Source organism: Pseudophryne corroboree, chromosome 1 (assembly GCF_028390025.1).
Source record: "Pseudophryne corroboree isolate aPseCor3 chromosome 1, aPseCor3.hap2, whole genome shotgun sequence".
NCBI lineage: Eukaryota > Metazoa > Chordata > Amphibia > Anura > Myobatrachidae > Pseudophryne > Pseudophryne corroboree.
This window is the reverse complement of record NC_086444.1, coordinates 615,934,304-615,957,051: the sequence shown is the minus strand read 5'-3', so window position 1 is coordinate 615,957,051 and position 22,748 is coordinate 615,934,304. Positions and strand designations below refer to the sequence as shown.

The 22,748-nt window shown below is 44.0% G+C and overlaps 1 protein-coding gene across 7 annotated transcripts in view; it reads left to right on the top strand.

Annotated features, from left to right (window-relative positions):
• Positions 1-22,748, top strand: part of FCHO1 (FCH and mu domain containing endocytic adaptor 1) — a 325,680-nt gene that overhangs the window by 184,555 nt on the left and 118,377 nt on the right. For all 7 annotated transcript variants that reach the window (XM_063914421.1, XM_063914420.1, XM_063914422.1 and 4 more), the window contains 4 exons: positions 7,572-7,616; positions 9,636-9,708; positions 9,796-9,820; positions 10,498-10,555. In XM_063914421.1, coding sequence (XP_063770491.1) covers positions 7,572-7,616; positions 9,636-9,708; positions 9,796-9,820; positions 10,498-10,555 — 201 coding nt within the window. The remainder of the gene's footprint in view (positions 1-7,571; positions 7,617-9,635; positions 9,709-9,795; positions 9,821-10,497; positions 10,556-22,748) is intronic.

Here is a 22,748-nt window from a genome sequence, read left to right as displayed (position 1 = left end):
ATACGGCAAAAGGGAGTAAGAACGATACTAGTGGCTCCGGATTGGCCAAGAAGAACTTGGTACCCGGAACTTCAAGAGATGCTCACGGAGGATCCGTGGCCTCTACCTCTAAGACGGGACCTGCTTCAGCAGGGACCGTGTCTATTCCAAGACTTACCGCGGCTGCGTTTGACGGCATGGCGGTTGAACGCCGAATTCTAAAGGAAAAAGGCATTCCGGAAGAGGTCATTCCTACACTGGTAAAAGCCAGGAAGGAGGTGACTGCACAACATTATCACCGCATTTGGAGAAAATATGTTGCGTGGTGTGAGGCCAGAAAGGCCCCCACGGAGGAATTTCAACTGGGTCGATTCCTACATTTCCTGCAAACAGGATTGTCTATGGGCCTCAAATTGGGGTCCATTAAGGTTCAAATTTCGGCCCTGTCGATTTTCTTCCAGAAAGAATTGGCTTCAGTTCCTGAAGTCCAGACTTTTGTAAAAGGAGTACTACATATACAGCCCCCGGTTGTGCCCCCAGTGGCACCGTGGGATCTTAATGTAGTCTTGGATTTTCTCAAATCCCATTGGTTTGAGCCGCTCAAATCGGTGGAGCTGAAGTATCTTACATGGAAAGTAACCATGCTACTGGCCCTGGCTTCAGCCAGGAGAGTATCAGAATTGGCGGCTTTATCATATAAGAGCCCATATCTGATTTTCCATACGGACAGGGCAGAACTGCGGACGCGTCCTCATTTTCTGCCTAAGGTGGTGTCAGCGTTTCACCTGAACCAGCCTATTGTGGTGCCTGCGGCTACTAACGAGTTGGAGGATTCCAAGTTGTTGGACGTGGTCCGGGCATTGAAAATATATATTTCAAGAACGGCGGGAGTCAGAAAGTCTGACTCACTGCTTATATTGTATGCACCCAACAAGATGGGTGCTCCTGCTTCTAAGCAGACGATTGCTCGTTGGATTTGTAGCACAATTCAACTTGCACATTCTGTGGCAGGCTTGCCACAACCTAAATCTGTCAAGGCCCATTCCACAAGGAAAGTGGGCTCATCCTGGGCGGCTGCCCGGGGAGTCTCGGCATTACAACTCTGCCGAGCTGCTACTTGGTCAGGGGCAAACACGTTTGCAAAATTCTACAAATTTGATACCCTGGCTGAGGAGGACCTGGAGTTCTCTCATTCGGTGCTGCAGAGTCATCCGCACTCTCCCGCCCGTTTGGGAGCTTTGGTATAATCACCATGGTCCTGACGGAGTCCCCAGCATCCACTTAGGACGTTAGAGAAAATAAGAATTTACTTACCGATAATTCTATTTCTCGTAGTCCGTAGTGGATGCTGGGCGCCCATCCCAAGTGCGGATTGTCTGCAATACTTGTACATAGTTATTGTTACAAAAAAATCGGGTTGTTATTTGTTGTGAGCCGTCTGTTCAGAGGCTCCTACGTTTCTCATACTGTTAACTGGGTTCAGATCACAAGTTATACGGTGTGATTGGTGTGGCTGGTATGAGTCTTACCCGGGGTTCAATATCCTTCCTTATTGTGTACGCTCGTCCGGGCACAGTATCCTGAGGCTTGGAGGAGAGTCATAGGGGGAGGAGCCAGTACACACCACCTAATCCTAAAGCTTTATTTTTGTGCCCTGTCTCCTGCGGAGCCGCTATTCCCCATGGTCCTGACGGAGTCCCCAGCATCCACTACGGACTACGAGAAATAGAATTATCGGTAAGTAAATTCTTATTTTTTTCAGTGAGACCTGCTGGCAACAGGCTCACTGCAGCGAGGGACTAAGGGGAGAAGAAGCGAACTCGCCTGCTTGCAGCCGGATTGGGCTTCTTAGGCTACTGGACACCATTAGCTCCAGAGGGATCGACCGCAGGCCCAGCCTTGATGTTCGGTCCCGGAGCCGCGCCGCCGTCCCCCTTACAGAGCCAGAAGCAGGAAGATGGTCCGGAAAATCGGCGGCATGAAGACATCCTGTCTTCACCAAGGTAGCGCACAGCACTGCAGCTGTGCGCCATTGCTCCTCATACACACTTCACACTCCGGTCACTGAGGGTGCAGGGCGCTGGGGGGGGGCGCCCTGAGGCAGCAATAAAAACACCTTGGCTGGCTAAAATACCTCAATATATAGCCCCTGGGGCTATATATGAGGTAAATACCCCTGCCAGAATCCCAAAAAAAGCGGGAGAATAGGCCGCGAAAAAGGGGCGGAGCCTATCTTTTCAGCACACTGGCGCCATTTTTCCCTCACAGCTCGGCTGGAAGGAAGCTCCCTGGCTCTTCCCTGCATTTCTACAGTACAGTAAGAGGGAAAAGAGAGGGGGGGCACTAAATTGGCACTGTATACAGTATAGGCAGCTATAAGGGACATAACTCAGTTAGTCCCTGTATATATATATATATATAGCGCTCTGGTGTGTGCTGGCATACTCTTACTCTGTCCCCCCAAAGGGCTTTTGTGGGTCCTGTCCTCTATTTGAGCATTCCCTGTGTGTGTGGAGTGTGTCGGTACGGCTGTGTCGACATGTTTGAGGAGGATAATGATGTGGAGGGGGAGCAGATGCCTTTAGCAGAGATGTCACCCCCTGCGGGGCAGACACCTGAGTGGATGGTATTATGGCAAGAAATGAGTGCACGTATAGACTCCTTACATAAAAAATTTGACGACATGCCGACTGTGGGACAGCCGAGTCTTCAGCTCGTGCCTGTCCAAGGGTCTCAAAAGTCATCAGGGGCTCTAAAACGCCCGTTATCTCAGGTGGCACAAGTAGATGTCGACACGGATACTGACGCCAGTGTCGACGACGATGAGTCAAATTTAATGCCCGTTAAGGCCATTCGCTGCATGATTGAGGCAATGAAAGAGGTGTTAAATATTTCTGATTTACATCCAGGTACCACAAAAAAGGGTATTATGTTTGGGGAGAAAAAACTACCTGTAGTTTTTCCCCCGTCAGATGAATTAAATGAAGTGTGTGAAGAAGCGTAGGCTTCCCCTGATAAGAAATTGGTGATTCCTAAGAAATTACTAATGGCGTTCCCTTTCCCGCCAGAGGATAGGTTACGTTGGGAAACACCCCCGAGGGTGGATAAAGCGCTCACACGTTTGTCAAAAAAGGTGGCACTACCGTCCCAGGATACGGCCGCCCTTAAGGAACCTGCTGATAGAAGGCAGGAGGCGATCCTGAAGTCTGTATATACACACTCAGGCATTATACTCAGACCAGCGATTGCGTCAGCTTGGATGTGCAGTGCTGCCGCTGCATGGTCAGATAACCTGTCAGAAAATATTGACACACTAGACAGAGACACGATCCTGCTAACCATAGACCATATCAAAGACTCAGTCTTATACATGAGAGATGCACAGAGGGAAATCTGCCGGCTGGCATCTAAAGTAAGTGCACTATCTATCTCTGCTAGGAGATGCTTATGGACTCGCCAGTGGACTGGAGATGCAGATTCCAAAAGGCACATGGAAGTTTTGCCTTATAAAGGGGAGGAATTATTTGGGGATGGTCTCTCCGACCTAGTTTCCACAGCAACGTCTGGGAAGTCAGCATTTTTACCCCATGTCCCCTCACAGCCTAAGAAGGCGCCATTTTATCAGGTTCAGTCCTTTCGATCCCAGAAAAACAAGCGGGGAAAAGGAGGGTCTTTTCTGTCAAGAGGCAGAGGCAGGGGAAAAAGGCTGCAGCAAACAGCAGGTTCCCAGGAACAAAAGTCCTCCCCCGCTTCCTCTTCCAAGTCCGCCGCATGACGGTGGGGCTTCACAGGCGGAGCCAGGTACGGTGGGGGCCCGCCTCAGGAATTTCAGCGATCAGTGGGTTCGCTCACAGGTGGATCCCTGGATCCTTCAAATAGTATCTCAGGGATACAGGCTGGAATTCGAGGCGATTCCACCCCGCCGTTTCCTCAAATCCGCCTTGCCGATTGCTCCCTCAGACAGGGAGGCAGTGCTAGCGGCAATTCACAAGCTGTATTCCCAGCAGGTGATAATCAAGGTACCCCTACTTCAACAAGGCCGGGGTTACTATTCCACACTATTTGTGGTACCGAAACCGGACGGTTCGGTGAGACCCATTTTAAATTTGAAGTCCTTGAACACATACATAAAAAAATTCAAGTTCAAGATGGAATCGCTCAGGGCGGTTATTGCAAGCCTGGACGAGGGGGATTACATGGTATCCCTGGACATCAAGGATGCTTACCTGCATGTCCCCATTTACAATTCTCACCAGGAGTACCTCAGATTTGTGGTACAGGATTGCCATTACCAATTCCAGACGCTGCCGTTTGGACTCTCCACGGCACCGAGGGTATTTACCAAGGTTATGGCGGAAATGATGATACTCCTTCGAAAAAAGGGAGTTTTAATTATCCCATACTTGGACGATCTCCTAATAAAGGCACGATCCAAGGAACAGTTGTTAGTGGGAGTAGCACTATCTCAGGAAGTGTTGAGCCAGCACGGTTGGATTCTGAATATCCCAAAGTCACAGCTGGTCCCCACGACACGTCTAATGTTCCTGGGAATGATTCTGGACACGGCCCAGAAAAAAGTGTTTCTCCCGGAGGAGAAAGCCAGGGAGTTGTCTTCTCTAGTCAGAGACCTCCTAAAACCAAAACAGGTATCGGTGCATCACTGCACGCGGGTCCTGGGAAAGATGGTAGCTTCTTACGAAGCAATTCCATTCGGCAGGTTCCATGCCAGAATCTTTCAGTGGGACCTGTTGGACAAGTGGTCCGGATCGCATCTTCAGATGCATCGTTTAATAACCCTGTCTCCACGAACCAGGGTGTCTCTTCTGTGGTGGCTGCACAGTGCTCATCTTCTGGAGGGCCGCAGATTCGGCATACAGGACTGGGTCCTGGTGACCACGGATGCCAGCCTACGAGGCTGGGGGGCAGTCACAAAGGGAAGAAATTTCCAAGGACTATGGTCAAGTCAGGAGACTGCCCTTCACATAAATATTCTGGAACTAAGGGCCATTTACAATGCCCTAAGTCAAGCAAAATCCCTGCTCCTACACCAGCCGGTGCTGATCCAGTCAGACAACATCACGGCAGTCGCCCATGTGAATCGACAGGGCGGCACAAGAAGCAGGACGGCGATGGCAGAAGCCACAAAAATTCTCCGATGGGCGGAGAATCATGTACTAGCACTGTCAGCAGTGTTCATCCCGGGAGTGGACAACTGGGAAGCAGACTTTCTCAGCAGGCACGACCTCCACCCGGGAGAGTGGGGACTTCATCCAGAAGTCTTCCAAATGATTGTAAATCAATGGGGTCGTCCACAGGTGGACATGATGGCGTCCCGCATAAACAAAAAACTAGAGAAGTATTGCGCCAGGTCAAGAGACCCTCAGGCGATAGCGGTGGACGCCCTAGTGACACCGTGGGTGTACCGGTCAGTGTATGTGTTCCCTCCTCTACCTCTCATACCAAAGGTACTGAGAATAATAAGAAAGCGAGGAGTAAACACAATTCTCGTGGTTCCGGATTGGCCAAGAAGAGCGTGGTACCCGGAACTTCAAGAGATGATCTCAGAGGACCCTTGGTCCCTGCCGCTCAGACAGGACCTGCTACAGCAGGGCCCCTGTCTGTTCCAAGACTTACCGCGGCTGCTTTTGACGGCATGGCGGTTGAACGCCGGATCCTGAAGGAAAAGGGCATTCCGGAGGAAGTCATTCCTACGCTTATTAAAGCCAGGAAAGATGTTACGGCAAAACATTATCACCGCATATGGCGGAAATATGTTGCATGGTGCGAGGCCAAAAAGGCCCCAACAGAGGAATTTCAACTGGGTCGATTTCTGCATTTCCTGCAAGCAGGAGTGAATATGGGCCTAAAACTAGGCTCCATTAAAGTACAGATCTCGGCTCTGTCGATTTTCTTTCAAAAGGAACTAGCTTCAGTACCTGAAGTTCAGACATTTGTGAAAGGAGTGCTGCATATTCAGCCCCCATTTGTGCCTCCTGTGGCACCTTGGGATCTCAACGTGATGTTGAATTTCTTGAAATCACATTGGTTTGAGCCACTAAAAACCGTGGATCTGAAATATCTCACGTGGAAAGTGGTCATGTTATTGGCCCTGGCATCAGCCAGGTGAGTGTCAGAATTGGCGGCTTTATCATGTAAAAGCCCTTATCTGATTTTTCATATGGATAGGGCAGAATTGAGGACTCGTCCCCAGTTTCTCCCTAAGGTGGTGTCAGCGTTTCACCTGAACCAGCCTATTGTGGTGCCTGCGGCTACTAAGGATTTGGAGGACTCCAAGTTGCTAGACGTTGTCAGGGCCCTGAAAATATATGTTTCCAGGACGGCTGGAGTCAGAAAATCTGACTCGCTGTTTATCCTATATGCACCCAACAAGCTGGGTGCTCCTGCTTCTAAGCAGACTATTGCTCGTTGGATTTGTAGTACAATTCAGCTTGCACATACTGTGGCAGGCCGGCCACAGCCAAAATCTGTCAATGCCCATTCCACAAGGAAGGTGGGCTCATCTTGGGCGGCTGCCCGAGGGGTCTCGGCTTTACAACTTTGCCGAGCAGCTACTTGGTCAGGGGCAAACACGTTTGCAAAATTCTATAAATTTGATACCCTGGCTGAGGAGGACCTGGAGTTCTCTCATTCGGTGCTGCAGAGTCATCCGCACTCTCCCGCCCGTTTGGGAGCTTTGGTATAATCCCCATGGTCCTTACGGAGTTCCCAGCATCCACTAGGACGTTAGAGAAAATAAGAATTTACTCACCGGTAATTCTGTTTCTCGTAGTCCGTAGTGGATGCTGGGCGCCCATCCCAAGTGCGGTCTATCTGCAATACTTGTACATAGTTATTGTTAACTAAATCGGGTTATTGTTGAGCCATCTGTTGAGAGGCTCTATCGTTTCATACTGTTAACTGTGTTTCATATCACGAGTTGTTCGGTGTGATTGGTGTGGCTGGTATGAGTCTTACCCGGGATTCAAAATCCTTCCTTATTGTGTACGCTCGTCCGGGCACAGTACCTAACTGAGGCTTGGAGGAGGGTCATAGTGGGAGGAGCCAGTGCACACCAGGTAGTCTAAGATCTTTCTAGAGTGCCCAGCCTCCTTCGGAGCCCGCTATTCCCCATGGTCCTTACGGAGTTCCCAGCATCCACTACGGACTACGAGAAACAGAATTACCGGTGAGTAAATTCTTATTATCTCGATCCAAGGCTTAGTACAGTGGTTCTCAAACTCTGTCCTCAGGACCCCACACAGTTCACGTTTTCCATGTCACCCAGCAGGTGCACTGTGTATCATCAACTCACATTTTAAAAATCTACAGGTGACCTGCAAAACATGAACCATGTGGGGTCCTGAGGACCGAGTTTGAGAACCTGTGGCTTAGTAAATAGACCCCTAAATTAGCACCTCGGTTATTTTGAGTAATCACCTGTGCTCAAGCCTGGATATTGCTAAAACCTGCACTGTTAGTGTGCCTTGAGGACCGAGGTTGAGAAACTTTGCATTAATGGAATTAAAAATGACAGTACAGAACAGTCTCTTCATATAGCATATCCATTTGCTCATTTTTCATTTTAATTTCAGAGGCAGTGGAATTTGAAGGTTTCCGTTTCCCAACATCTTTAGAAGGTTAGTAAGCGAGTCGGTGCTGTTTTCTTAAATATATGTTGGCACAGTATATTCTGCATGCAAGAAATGCTTTATACAAATTTGCAAATGTGTTGAAAAAGGTATAGATGAAAACGGAATATAGCCCATTGGCCAGACCACTAAAGCCGGGTACACACTGGCTGCTGTGTGTATCCGGCAATACTGGCTGCGGCAGGGAGGGAGCAACGGTGGGGGGAGCAGGGTCGTTAACAAGGTCTTCCCTTCGTTAACGATGTTGCGTGTACACACTAGACAAGATAGTAAAAGATATCTCGCAGAATGGGCACTCTGAACAATATCTTTTTACTTTCTCGTCTAGTGTGTGTGGGGCAAAATAAACTAAGCATGCTATTACTCATTACTGTTTACAAGTTGCAGACTTTTTTTTGTATTAGCTGTCACAATGTCAAGAGATGGCTTTCCATTTGCGTGCCAGGACTATTCTTACTGGAAGTTTGACAATTGGCAATAAGTTTCTGATTTGCCTTGACGTCTGACTCATATATGCAGATTGTATGTAGGAGGAGGTGGTATGCCCAGCAAAGGAAGCTTCTCCTGCTCTGCAGCTTTTACTGAGTGCTGGATGAAAACATACATTTGGGCGAGTCTTTACCAATTACATTATCTATGTATAATAAGTTGGTCAAAAATGTATAAAGGGTGAGTTGGTTTCTGTACTTTTTGGATGGTATTTTCAGCTGGGCTGAAGCAGTCACATGGGTTTGTCTGAATAAACTTGTACATTTAATCCTGTTTGACCCTCTGTTTTCATAAAACTGCTCAACACTAAGGGGTCTATTTACTAAGCCTTGGGTAGGGATAAAAGTGGACAGAGATTAAATACCAGCCAACTGGGCCGGATCTCTGCCTCCAGGGGCTGGGGCTAACTACTTTCAAAGGGACAGAGGAGGAAGTGACTCGGCGGTGCAGGAGCTGAGGGGAGCGTTATGCTGTAGCAGAAACTGCTGCAGCCAGGACTTTAGCAGGACTCGGCAGCACACAGCTTCTGTCTCCTCCCCTCTCCGCTAATTAACCCACCTGTAATTTGTGCAAACTGCTTCACTTCGTTCCCATCTGTACTGTAGCGCTCTATCACTTGGCCGCCGGTGGCACCTCCGGGCAGCGCCCCCCTTCTACGGGCGCCCCTGGCGAGTGCCATCCTGGCCAAGCGGTAGATACGCCTCTGCCAGCCAATCTGCTACTAGCTGCCATGTTACAGGCTGGGTTTGAAAAATGGCAGTTAGGAGCTGATTGGTTGATACTTTATCTTCTTTCACTTTATCTCTACCCAAGGCTTAGTACATAGACCCCTAAATGGGGCACTGAATGTTCTAATACCCTGAACCTTTTCCAATACATTTGCATGCTTACCAGCAGCTGTTCAGAAAACACCTTAGTTTAGCACTTTTATATTTTGTTGTATTTGTTTCAAATTCTTTTTCTCGTGAGCGTGGGCCCTGAATCCAATATTTTGTTATGGGCCGAAAAATATTATAGGCAGTGCTGCTGACCAATCTAAAGCTGGTTACACACTACACGATATACTATATGGTACAATAAATCCTTCCTTCGCGGATCAGAACAATATATCATACACAGTCGTGTGTGCTCTGTTGTCATTCATGATTAATCCCATTGGATGTGCTGCACGTCCAATGAGACGATGCCATGGCCGGCTTGGGTGTAGTTGCATGCCTCATGTAATGATAGATCTCGCTATTGTACAGTGGATAATGCACTGTGTACGTAAATGTGATCTATCATTACATCTCATTGGCGGTTTGCACTATAACATGATGTGTGCCTAGTTTGAGATATTTGACAATATCGTATTACAATACAAAGCTTGAAAAGGGCACTAATTTAGTGAAGATATTTCAGATTGGTAAGCATACCATGATTTTCTTGTTTCAGGTTAAATGTTATTCTGTCCCTTTTTGTCTTTTTTTCCCCTTTTTTCTTCATTTGCAAGTTCTCATGGGGATTTAACTCTCACAGGTGTAAAGCGTACATGGTCCAAACCTTTTCGTATCCGGGGCCTGAGTAAAAGGGAAAAGGACACACAGCAAGTGTAAGACAGCCAGCCCATCTACGATTTCTGTTTAATGTGCTATAAAAGACCAATGTTTTTACTGCTCTATTATCTGTTTATTTGCAGGGAATCTACTGAGCCAAATTGTGTGGTAAGAAAATGGAGTATGACCATAGAATGTGTTTTACACAGGCTTAGAGGTCTCTCTCTCTCTCTCTCTCTCTCTCTCTCTCTCTCTCTCTCTCTCTCTCTCTCTCAGCAGTCATCTCTACTGCTGTTCCTACTTGTTACGTTTAGTACATAGTGGAGATATTAAAATATCCCTTGTGATACATATTGTTGCCTTGATTATTAATACATACAGTACGCCCCTCCGCTTCCTTTGTATGTTAGTTCTGTGGATATTGTAAAGAATCTGGCACATTTTTGCTAGTAAAGCCATTGCCAGGGTTATGTCTAAGATCCATAAAAATATGATTTATTATTATTTATGTAGTGCTTTTCTTGAAATACTCAAGCCGCTTACAGAAATCATGAACATAATAGAGGTTCAGATTTGCAGAAAATATAGAAACCACACCCCTTATACAGTAATATAAAAGTAATAACGTTTACCTTGAGAATTACTATATGTGTTCGGTAAAGGTTTACTTCTGCTCAATAGTTGTAAAATGAATGAATGACCATGGTATTTTTTTTTTTTACTGACACAATTTTTGCACATCTGAGAAGGGGATACAGCATAAAACAACTTTTTCTTTTTTTTTTTTTTCTTTTTTTTAAATTGTATTACAGTACTTGTTTTCTTGTTTACATTTCTTGGTTTAGGATCTTCCAGATATTGATGAGGAAGGCTTTACCATTCGCCCCGATGACAATGTGACCAGTATCCTTCCAGTAGCTACAGTAATTGTCGCTGACATTGAAAATTGATGGCCACTTTTTTTTCTTTATAAAGAGACCTCTGTTGTAGTATATATCCCAATGACACACTACAACAAACAATGAATTTGTTACCTTTCTAAAAATAGTCATTCTTTACTAACTTGAGGTCAAGAAAACAAACATGATTTAATCATGTTTTTATTACCTCTAGGTTTTGCGCTGTATGTACAGTACTTCAGTAATAGTCAGAGTGGAAAGCAACTATCTGATATTTTTTAATACAACAAAAATAACAGTTGTTTCAATTCCATCAATCGCAAAAAAAACCCCAACACAAAATGAAACCACATATAGCAACTGAAAGAACAATCTCAAAATAGTGTCCTATTCATGAGAGTGCTTTCTCTTTGCTTGTTACTTAAATTTCTCTTTTGGGGCATCTCTCTTGTCACTGTCCAGCAGTAGTCAGCAAGCATAGAAGCGTTTCACCTACCCTGATATCTTTGTTCCATTGCTGAAAACTATGCCTTGTAAATGATTTCCACGCTTGGCCGGCATCCCGCACCTCCAGCAAACTCGGACACTATTACATCTGGCCCAAACAGTCTGTTCCCCCAGATAAAGTGCCTGGATCTATTCCGTTACAGACGTGTGATCAACCAGAGGTACAGAGGCATCCTTGTACATCTAGCCTCAATACGCCATGTAGTGTGAGATGCTTGGCGTCTGTAAGCTATTTAGGTTCCGTGCAACTCTAACGTTGGATGTCTTTTGTTACCAAAAATACATCTTAGTCGCAGCGCATTGACTAGGACACACGAGGCAACTGTGCTGTTTAGCTTGATATATGACACTTGTATTTTGTGTGTGACTGTGTCTGTATATGAAACAGAACTAGAATTGGAAAGAAGCTGCAGCTGCTGCATTTTAGCACTTCATATACAGATTCAGAGACTCAGACGCGCACAGATATACAAGTGTCATATACAGTCAGGTCCATAAATATTGGGACATCGACACAATTCTCATCTTTTGGGCTCTATACACCACCACAATGGATTTGAAATGAAACAAACGAGATGTGCTCTAACTGCAGACGTTCAGCTTTAATTTGAGGGTATTTACATCCAAATCAGGTGAACGGTGCAGGAATTACAATGGTTTCTATATGTGCCTCCCACTTTTTAAGTGACCAAAAGTAATGGGACAAACTAAACAATCCTAAATCAAACTTTCACTTTTTAATACTTTGTTGCAAATCCTTTGCAGTCAATTACAGCCTGAAGTCTGGAACGCATAGACATCACCAGACGCTGGGTTTCATCCCTGGTGATGCTCTGCCAGGCCTCTACTGCAAATGTCTTCAGTTCCTCCTTGTTCTTGGGGCATTTTCCCTTCAGTTTTGTCTTCATCAAGTGAAATGCATGCTCAATCGGATTCAGGTCAGGTGATTGACATGGCCATTGCATAACATTCCACTTATTTGCCTTAAACTCTTTGGTTTCTTTTTCGCAGTATGCTTCGGGTCATTGTCCATCTGCACTGTGAAGTGCCGTCCAATGATTTCTGAAGCATTTGACTGAATATGAGCAGATAATATTGCCCAAAACACTTCAGAATTCATCTTGCTGCTTTTGTCAGCAGTCACATTATCAATAAGTACAAGGGAACCAGTTCCATTGGCAGCCATACATGCCCACACCATGACACTACCACCACCATGCTTCACTGATGAGGTGGGGTGTTTTGGATCATGAGCAGTTCCTTTCCTTCTCCATACTCTTCTCTTCCCATCACTCTGGTACAAGTTGATCTTTGTCTTATCTGTCCATAGGATGTTGTTCCAGAACTGTAAAGGTTTTTTTATATGTTGTTTGGCAAACTTTAATCTGGTCTTCCTGTTTTTGTGGCTCACCAATGGTTTACATCTTGTGGTAAACCCTCTGTATTCACTCTTGTGAAGTCTTCTCTTGATTGTTGACTTTGACACATACACCTGGAGAGTGTTCTTGATCTGGGCAACTGTTGTGAAGGGGTTTTTCTTCACCAGGGAAATAATTCTTCTGTCATCCACCACAGTTTTTTTCCGTGGTCTTCCGGGTCTTTTGGTGTTGCTGAGCTCTCCGGTGCGTTGTTTCTTTTTAAGAATGTTCCAAACGGTTGATTTGGCCACACCTAATGTTTTTGCTCTGTCTTTGATTGGTTTGTTTTGATTTTTCAGCCTAATGATGGCTTGCTTCACTGATAGTGGCAGCTCTCTGGATCTCATATTGAGAGTCGACCGCAACAGATTCCAAATGCAAATGTCACACCTGGAATCGACTCCAGACCTTTTACCTGCTTAATTGATGAAATAATGAGGGAATAGCCCACTTATGTCAACGAAATAGCTTTTGAGTCGATTGTCCCATTACTTTTGGTCCCTTTAAAAAGTGGGAAGCAGATATAGAAACCGTTGTTATTCCTACACCATTCACTTGATTTGGATGTAAATAACTGCACTCTCTGGGAGAGAACGTGGTCTTTGTAAGCGGCGTATTTCAGAGGAGGCAGTCTCCGCCGCTCCAATACCCACAGATGTCGGTACAGGGACATAGACAGGCTGATGCATCTTACTTGATTTGTACAATTTAATCCTGGGATTGAAATTTTTTTCAATCCAGAATCCTAGTATTGAAGTAATGAGGCAGGATTGGCTTCCCTAGTGCGGGGAAATTTGATATGACACTTATATATCTGTGTGTGACTGAGTCTCTAAATCTGTATATGAAGTGCTAAAATGTAGCAGGTGCAGCTTTTTTCCAATACAAGTTCTGTTCTGCTCTGTATACAGACTCAGTCACACCTATATCAAATTAATAAGCACAGTCTCCTTGTGAGTCCTAGCCGCATTGCGTTGTGACTAAGATGCATTTTTGGTTAAAAAAAACTCCAGCCGTTAGCAGAGTTGCATGGGACTTGCCGGCTCTCACACCAGGCATTATGTATTGACGCTAGATGTATGAGGACGAATATCTGTATATTGGGATTTCATTATCCTTGATGCTCTGCATGCTGAAAGGAGCTTATTTTAATATTTGATATTCTATGTGGTTAATTAGAACTTGGTGTTCCTGCTGGGAAGCAAGCAGGGCAGGGTGTGGGGGGGCACAGCACCGTCAATGTCACTATTGGGGGTGTTGTGGTGCCCGGCAGCGCATGGGCACGCTATCTATTCATGCTGCGACATGGCAACGTCAAACTGTTTTAGCAGGGCGATGGTAAAAAGGGCACTAAAACAGCCTAGCCTAAAGACTAAGAACTGATAGTTCAAGGGTATGCACGGTTGTGTTAATGAAATATTGATCTTGTTTAGCCTTGCTTGTATAAATAAAGGTGTAGGGCTGATTTCACTTAGCTGTAAAAAGCCGTTTTCACAGTAAACACAGCGAAAAGTGCATATTCAGTTGTCAGCGAATGCTGACTCTGCTAATTTTCAATTCACAACCTCTGAGCAAATGTAAAGTTGGAAAAAATCCCTATTTTAAGGAAAAAATGTCAGGATTTGGTTCAGAGCCCCTCTTGGGCCGGTCCTGGTTCCAAAAATACGGAGCACAAAAGACGTTGGGTTCCCCCGTATTTTTGAAGCCAGCACCGTGGTACACAGCAGGTGATGCTGCAGCCGGGGGCACTTTTATATAGGTCACTTCAGCCAAAGCATCACTCCCCGCAACTAATCAACCCTGGCCAGGGTTCCCTGAGGGAGTGGGGACCCCTTAAATCAAGGAGTCCCCCCACCTCCAGGCACCCAAGGGCCAGGGGTGAAGTCCGATGCTGAAGAACCACAAGTACCAGCATGTGGGGAATTAACAGGGCCGCTGGTACCTGTAGTTACACAACAAAAGAAATACCCAAATAAAAACACAACACACACACCGTGAAAGTACAAGTTTATTTACACATACTTGCACACTCACACATACTTACCTAGTGTCTCACGGAGCCCATCGGTCCCCTTGCCAAGTCCTTTGGTGTACCTGTTAAAAAAAAAAAAAAAAGACTCTCCTAGTATCCAGTGAAGATCGGTCCTCTTCTTTCCATGTAGGCATTCACAGGGTTAAAAAAATATTAATAAAATTAAAAACCCAGATGATTTCCCATGCTTATGGCTATCTACTCGCCAAACTGCATACTGACCCTTTGACGCGTCTCCGTGTCAAATGGGAAGAGGATTTGGGCCCCATAGATGAGGAAAACTGGGCCCTAGCTTTGGAAACTCCGAGCAGGGTTACCAAATCCATCAGGTTTCAACAAATACAATACTTCCTTTTGCACAGAATATATATGACCCCGGCAAGACTGGCTAGACTCTGGACGGGCCGTGCGGGTGACTGCCCTAAATGTGGGATGACTGCAGGTACTTTTTGGCATCTTATTTGGGACTGCCCGAAGTTGCGGGCTTTCTGGTCGGGGGTCGGGTCGATTCTGGTGAACACGGGGGTGGACGAGGCCATGCTTACCCCGCAATTTTGTATCCTGGGAATGGGAGGATCTGATTGTGTATCTAGTCCACAGGGCCTCTATGCTCGCAACATGTGTGCAATGGCGAAGGTGAGCATCGCGAGGCTATGGATGGCCCCCAAGGGCCCTACACTCCCCGCTTTTAAGGCACTAATAAACGACACAGTCTTCAAGGAACGATACATTTACATGAAACAGAATGCTTCCGCTAAATTTGATAGAATTTGGTCTCCATGGCTGGAATCCACATACTCCTTGCCAGACCCTATAACTTAGTGGCACCGGGGTTGCTAACGAGTCCTGGAATTGCTAATATATGATTTCTATAGGGCTACAAGCTTCCCTCTCACCCAATGGGTAGTGTATGAGAGGATGGCTCAACGCCCAGCTAGACAGGGTAGGATTTAGAGTGCTAATATCCCCCAATGTGTCTTCTTCCCCCTAGTTATTTTTTTGTTTTGTTTTCTCGTTTCTTCCTTTTTTGGAGCTTTCGGTGTTTGGTTTCTGTTTGATATCCCTTTTTTTTTTTTTCTGAGGAGACTTACTCGGACAAGTTGTCCGTAAGAGTTTTAAATGGGGAGAAAAACCAAAACTAAGTATAATGAGTTCTTGAACACTAGAGCACACGGATTAGATAAGATATTAGTATAAATAATTGCACATACCTAGGCACCTATGAACGTATGACATATTATCATAATAAGCCGAAAATGAATGATGTTACCCGATGTTGTCATGTCATTATGTGTATGGTATGTTCCTTATATGCAATGTCTATGTGCAAACTAATCTCCTTCGAAATAAAAATACTTTATTTAAAAAAAAATTAAAAACCCGATCCACGGCACCAAAGAGGTTCCATGTTTACACATGGAACCCCTTTCCCCGAATGTTGGGACCCCCCCGTAACTGCTGTCACTAGAGGACCCAGCAGCCAATCAGGGAGCACCATGTCATAGCGGTCTCCTGATTGGCTGTGCGCTCCTGGCCTGTCCATCAGGCAGAGCGCACTGGCTATAATGGAGGATCGCCGTCCTCCATTATAGTCAATGGTGAGAAAATTGCGGTCTGCGGCTAACCGCGAGGTTAATTGGGGTCCCCCACAAGAGTGGGAGGGGGACTCCACGCAATTTATTTGTTTTTTTTTCTTTTAACTATTTCAATACTGTACACAATGAAGTCCTGCACGGGTCTCGCTGATCTGGCCCGGCTTCATTGTGTTAAGGCTGGCAGTGTTTTAGTATTCTCTCCCGTAAATCACTGCCAGCAATACGAATTATTATCAACATCGGTGAATTCAAATTGAAAAAACTCAGTAGTTTAGTAAATTACTGTGTTTTTTCTCAAAAAGTTGCATTCTCACACTGCCAATGTCGGCCGAGATTGATCTCGGATGAAATCGTCAGAAATGCAAATTTTAGTAAATATTACCCAATATATGATCCCAAGGGTACATAAGGGCATTATACACAGGTGCCGCAGTACACACTGCTGGAAGTTTGGTGAGTTTTGATCAGAGATGTGCGGAAAAGATAAGCAGGAAAGGCACTGCCTCACCTGTCATAGACTTTTGACTCCAGAGTTCTGACTATAAAAATGATTAGAATCGTACAAAGAAGGTATGCCTAATATATCCTTTGTATTTTTCATATACTTTATACAGTCAAAACTCTGGTCCAAACGTTAGTATGACAGGAAAGGCTCTTCCTCACCTGCCTCACGCCACCGCACGTCACTGATTGTAATGTCTGGAAAACTAAAAGCATATTAAAACCCATACAAAATAGCCTTGGAATAAGAACTGACCCCATCACAGAGAGGAACAATTATTAAATGACTAATTTCAACAGCTTTTGTTACAAGGTCAAGAGCTTGGCAAACAAATTGTTGTGTACTGGACATTTTATAGCACATGCTGACCATTATTAATATGTACGAAATGGAGAGCTACACACAATGTACTAAATGAATTTGAACAAGGGCAATTGTCAGCACTTATCCTTGCCAGTACAATCTGAATATATTAAATAAGAATTATTGTTCACATTTTGCTAAAAGCAGTTAAGCAGCTGTAGTCCTCATTTTTACTGAATTAATTATCAAGCTTTTTATATCAAACAACTCTTACGCCTCGCAAAAACATTCAAAACTACTGTACAGAATGCGTGAAAAACTAAATGAAATGGTATTAAAGGACCTATTTGTCTGTTACTTTGTTGAATGTCCATAGTTGCTGAGAGAACGGTTCTGTCTACTGACAGGTTTAAAAAGTTATTATAAAGGTCTCAAAAGAAGTTGTTGTCTCTTCACCATCTGTGGACAGCAGCATGCAGAGGATTCTCGGGTTGTGTTCCTTTTCATATTGTCGTGAGCTTGTGCATTGTGCTCCCTCCACGACAGAAGTCCATTTTGTCTGTATAAATAATAGATGGCAGTATGTCTTCAGACCTATGACCTTTTGCTTTTAGTAAGGAGTTAATATTTAGGGGCAGGTTCAGTTAGCCACGATGTGACTTTTTGCATTTCATCTGGTTTAAGTTAGCACTGTTTTAGTGGGAGATATGGCAGCTTTTAGTCCACACCTCCAGACTAGGAGAAAACGAGGACAGTCCCTTTGGTAATGTAATAATGTCAGGACTGATATTAGCGGTTTGGAATTATTGGTTATCCAAAAAAACGTGAGAGCAGGATTGCCAATAAGATGCTGTTTATGAGAGCCAAACATAACCAAGTAAATCCCAACCACACATCTGTAGTCAAGACACAGTCCAGTACCTCTGGCACATTCCTCACAATTCATAATAATGGTGTTTAAATGATAAAATATAATCATTGAAGTTATTATTTTACAGACCTGTATATAAGCACTTTATAATCACAATAGAGGCTTTTAAAAGTACATAAATATACTGTAAACGCTTTTATTTGCAGAATACAATGGCTGTCAATTTGTTCTGTTTGAGTTTTACTTATTTAAAAAAAACAAAACTACTTTTGACACCTTTTTAAAATCCTTCAATGTTTTCCTTATCGCTATTAGCAATCTTCTACACTGTCCTGCTATTTACTTTTTAGGGGTTCAGAATGACTTCCTCACTCTGTCAAGCACTTCACATAGTTAATACACTGCAGAGTTAATGCTTAGGGGAGGTGAGGTTTAGGCACCCGAAGGGGGGGTTAGGGTTAGGTGGGGGGGGGGTTAGGTTTAGTCTGTGTGGAGGGGGGAGTAGGTTTAGGTACCACCGGGGAGGGTTCAGGTTAGGCTGCGGGGGGGGGGGGTATTCTGACTAAACGGCTAAACAGCTGGATGCTGCGGTTCAGCCCCAATCCATTTTATTGTATTGTACTCGCTGTTGATTACATTTTGCCCTTAGTATAGCGCTAGGGACCCCAAATATACAGAGACGCCTTGATGCGGCTTTGGGGCATAGTCACACATTTGCGCAAATATGTGTAACCAAGATCTCTGAATTCTAATATTATGTGGGATTTATATCTGGTTACTGTTATCATTCAGGGTGCTGGAGGAAACAATGTCTCTCCTCTTTTTTCTTGCTTAGAAATACCCCTCCCTTTCGAGCACCTGAATGATATCATTAAGCTGATTGATCATCTGCCATTATATATGGCCAATTTGTCCTTAGTAGTAAGATCTAAAGCAATGGGATTGTGTACACCACCATTCTATCAGAATCAAAGTGTATTCCAGGGTTACATTGTAGGTTAACTATGAAATTGTCCCACTCTTCAAATACTTTAAACTTGCCATTTCTTAGCAGCATAAAGGTTGACGAATGTACATGCAGTTAGACTTCTACAGCCGTTTGATACATTGAATGTTTTAGATGAGATGGGAGGAATTAAAGCTAGAATATTGTATCCCCTTAATTTTAAATGCAGAATAGTGACTAGTCTACCATGTACATTAAGGAGGGTATCCAATTAGCACCGATAGATTTTCTGGCACAGAAACTAGTGATTTTGGTAATTTTTATTTTGTTTTTAATTTTTTTAAATTTTATGTATTGCCGATTTAAAAAAAAAAAAGTCTCCCTTTGCCCTGAACGAAGGCAGCGGCCATACTGCCCTCGCTAGCGATGTCTTGCGTCGGCCCTGCATGTATGGCTGACGAAGGATGTCGTTGGACTACCTGTGGGAGCGCACATCATCCGTGACATATTAGGCATACACTAGATAATGTGCCGATATGTTGGTCCAAACCACCAGATCGGACGACACATCTAGTATAAACCCAGCTTAAGAGACAATACATAATTTGATTTACATCTGAACAGAAATGTATTTCCTGAGTACAGAAGTATAACATTTAGGGGCAGATGAACCAAGCTGTGGAGAGTGATAAAGTATCAGCAGATCGGCTCCTAACTGCCATGTTACAGGCTGTTTTTGATAAATGACAGGAGCTGGTTGGTGGTTACTTTTTCTCTCTCCAATTTATCACTATTCAAAGCTTAGTATATCTGCCCCTAAATCTGTTCCAGTCATTTAAAATAAAAAATAAAAAAATAAAAAATTAAAGCCCATTTAAAAGCTTTTTCCATCATTTCTGTTTTTTATGGATGCATATTAAAAATATTCTGCACGGTGGCGTTTAGTTCTTCCTTCCTAGTTTCAAGAATCCCACAGATTGAATGTTATTGTGGCAACTTCTATTTTCTATATTCTCCATTTCTGATTTAAGGTATCACAGTGGAGAGTTATGAACACATCTAAATGATACCTTGATTGTTTTCAGTGCTGTCCATCCTGTTGATAATCTAATTCATAGGTTCTCAAACTCGGTCCTCAGGACCCCACACGGTGCATGTTTTGCAGGTAACCCAGCAGGTGCACAGGTGTATTAATTACTCACTAACACATTTTTAAAGGTCTACAGGTGGAGCTAATTATTTCACTTGCGATTCTGCGAGGAGACCTGCAAAACATGCACTGTGTGGGGTCCTGAGGACCGAGTTTGAGAACCTGTGATCTAATTGATGGATGATTGGTTATTTGGCTAAATTCTGCAGCTCCCCTCACCTGCTGCAGCTGATTTTAGAAGTCCAGCTTAGAGGTATATTCAATTAGTGCCGATTTTCTGACTAATTTGACCTCCGTGTATTCAACAGTGGGCGTTTTTTTGCTTGTTTTTTTTTATCCATTTTCACCCATGTTTTTTCTTTTTTTTTGTCGAATCGACATGGGCGAAAACGGACACAAACTGCCAAACTCCTGCAAATTCGACAAAACCTATTTAATGCCCATGCCGGTTTTTCAACTGGTCGAAATATCCGGCATGTGCGAAAACCACATGGGTTGGCGAATTCGCCGCCGATCCACGTGGTTTTCGCCCATGCCGGATTTTTCGTCAGTTAAAAAAACAGCACAGGCTCTATTACCTTCGACCTAAAAACGGGTGAAAATTTAATACCCTCCTCTTATGTTGTTCCTTTAAATCAGTACATTGGAACTGAGCCTTTCTTGAGACCAGCGGCAGGAAATCCAGTTTTGGCTGGGGCAGGTACCATTTTACCTATTCTCTTGTGGTGCAAAGTCTTTACCACACTTTGGTCTATTTACTAAGCCTTGGATGGAGATAAAGTCGCTAGCCAACCAGCTCCTAATTGCCGTTTTTCAAACACAGCCTGTGGCATAGCAGTCAGGAGCTGATTGACTGGTACTTTCTCTCCAGCGACTTAATCTCCATCCACGGCTTAGTAAATAGACACCTTTGAGCAAATTTCTAGCAGAGCACAAAGTTTACACTCTCTGCAGCAACCTATGCTTATTTTCTATTTGTGATGTTAAAGCACATCAGCAGCAATCAATCCAAATCTGCGGTACATTGTAAGCATGAGCTGATGTTTTCATCATTGACCTTGTTAAGTGGTTTCTATTTTCCTTGATAATAAAACCGTTGCTGTGGGCGACGTACTTTAGGCAGATGTTTCTTGTGTACACTGTGTTCCCTTATGGAACAATAGTTACGTATTCAGAGCAATACTGGCAGTTTTATTGCATTACTCAGCATCCCTCCTGTGCTGAGAATATGGAGGAGCCTGGCAAAAGTGAAATGCTCTGTATGTGGCTGGCAGAGTTTTTCAAGTGACATTTAAAGTTTTATGTGTACAGTGAATGTTTTGTTTTTTAAAATAGCGCTGGAAGGGTAATGATGTTAGTTTCCAAAAAATGTAATTGCTTCATGTTTGGCATCCAGTCGTTTTAAGTGCATGCTATTAAAGCTTTGTACCTGGAGTACACACCAAACTAGTTTCATATATATAGCAGGTCTGTACTATGTTGCCACAAGTACAATAATAATGTGTATGATTAAACTGTTTACGTAGATTGTGCATCTAACATAACATCTATTATTTATAAGTAGCAACCATATTACACATTGCTGTAAATGTAATAGCCTGCGAACTGGAGGCATCGGTGGGTTCCGTGCAAGTCTGGTATTTTAAAGTAGCAATTATTAAAAAGACAAAACCAACCTGGTTTTGTCTTTTTCACGATTGCTACCTTTAAAACATTAGGCAGACTAGCTCGGAATCCGAACATTTACTCCTTAAATATATGAATTTCTACTATGTAGTTGCTAAAAATACAACTAAAAGGGTGATGTGCATTTTGTAATGACTGCTTTGATAACGTCATAGTAAAAGAAAATAAATACTCTACATATAATAATTTATACTTTACAACCGCCTAGGTAGCAGAAGAATTTGAGTATGGCAGAAGGCATGAATTGGTTTTGAAGCCAAAATGTGTGAAATGTAGTAAATTGAAAATGTCATGTTACATATGTGAATTATTATTCTCCGGAAATTGCTGCATTCGTTTTATTCACATCCAGTAGCGCAGTTTGTTTTCCTTACCACATGGACACACATACATGCTAGGGTTAATCTATTATTCAGATGTCATGTAAACTACCAGTATGTTTTTGGAGTGTGGGAGGAAGCTGGGGTACCCAAAGGAAACCCATACAAATAAGGGCATAACATACAAGCTCCACACACGGGGTCTTGTCTAATACTTACCACTCTTAAACAAATAGTTTTATTGATTTGTATCCACGGGCTGTATTGAATTGGTTACGCTGAGTACAGCAGGCTTGTAGCAGTGGTCGGGGCTTTTCGGCTGCACTGACCGAGGTTTTCTGATTTAAGGCTTAAATTAAAATTTATGGTAAGTAGGGCTTCCTGCCCTTATTGCGGCCACTGCTAATGCATACTCCAGGTACTTATCCCGGTATCTATGGGTTAATGTGTGTTAGCTGTGTGAGGAAAAGAGCTTGGCCTCATTGAAAACAGCCTGTTATGTGGGTTTCATAGTTATTTTGTATCAAACAAATGGTATATCCAGTATGTAGTATAAAGATGACGTGAGGCGGGATTCATATGTGATGCCGGTTGTTAGTATACCAACAGCGTCATTCCACCAGCCTGAATCCCTACGGCGGGTCCCCTTGCAGGCTCGGTGTGCTCGCCACAGGTTCTATTCCCATTCGGGTGGTGGGTCCACGCTACCACCCAAGTAGGAATACCAGGCTGCGGTTGGTATTTCGACTGCAGGCATTTTACTGGCTGTCAGGATTCTCACGTCTGTATCCTGAACGCCGGGATCCCGACAGCTGATATATTAATTGCATCCCCATGAGACAGATGCAAGCACTATAAAATAGTGAA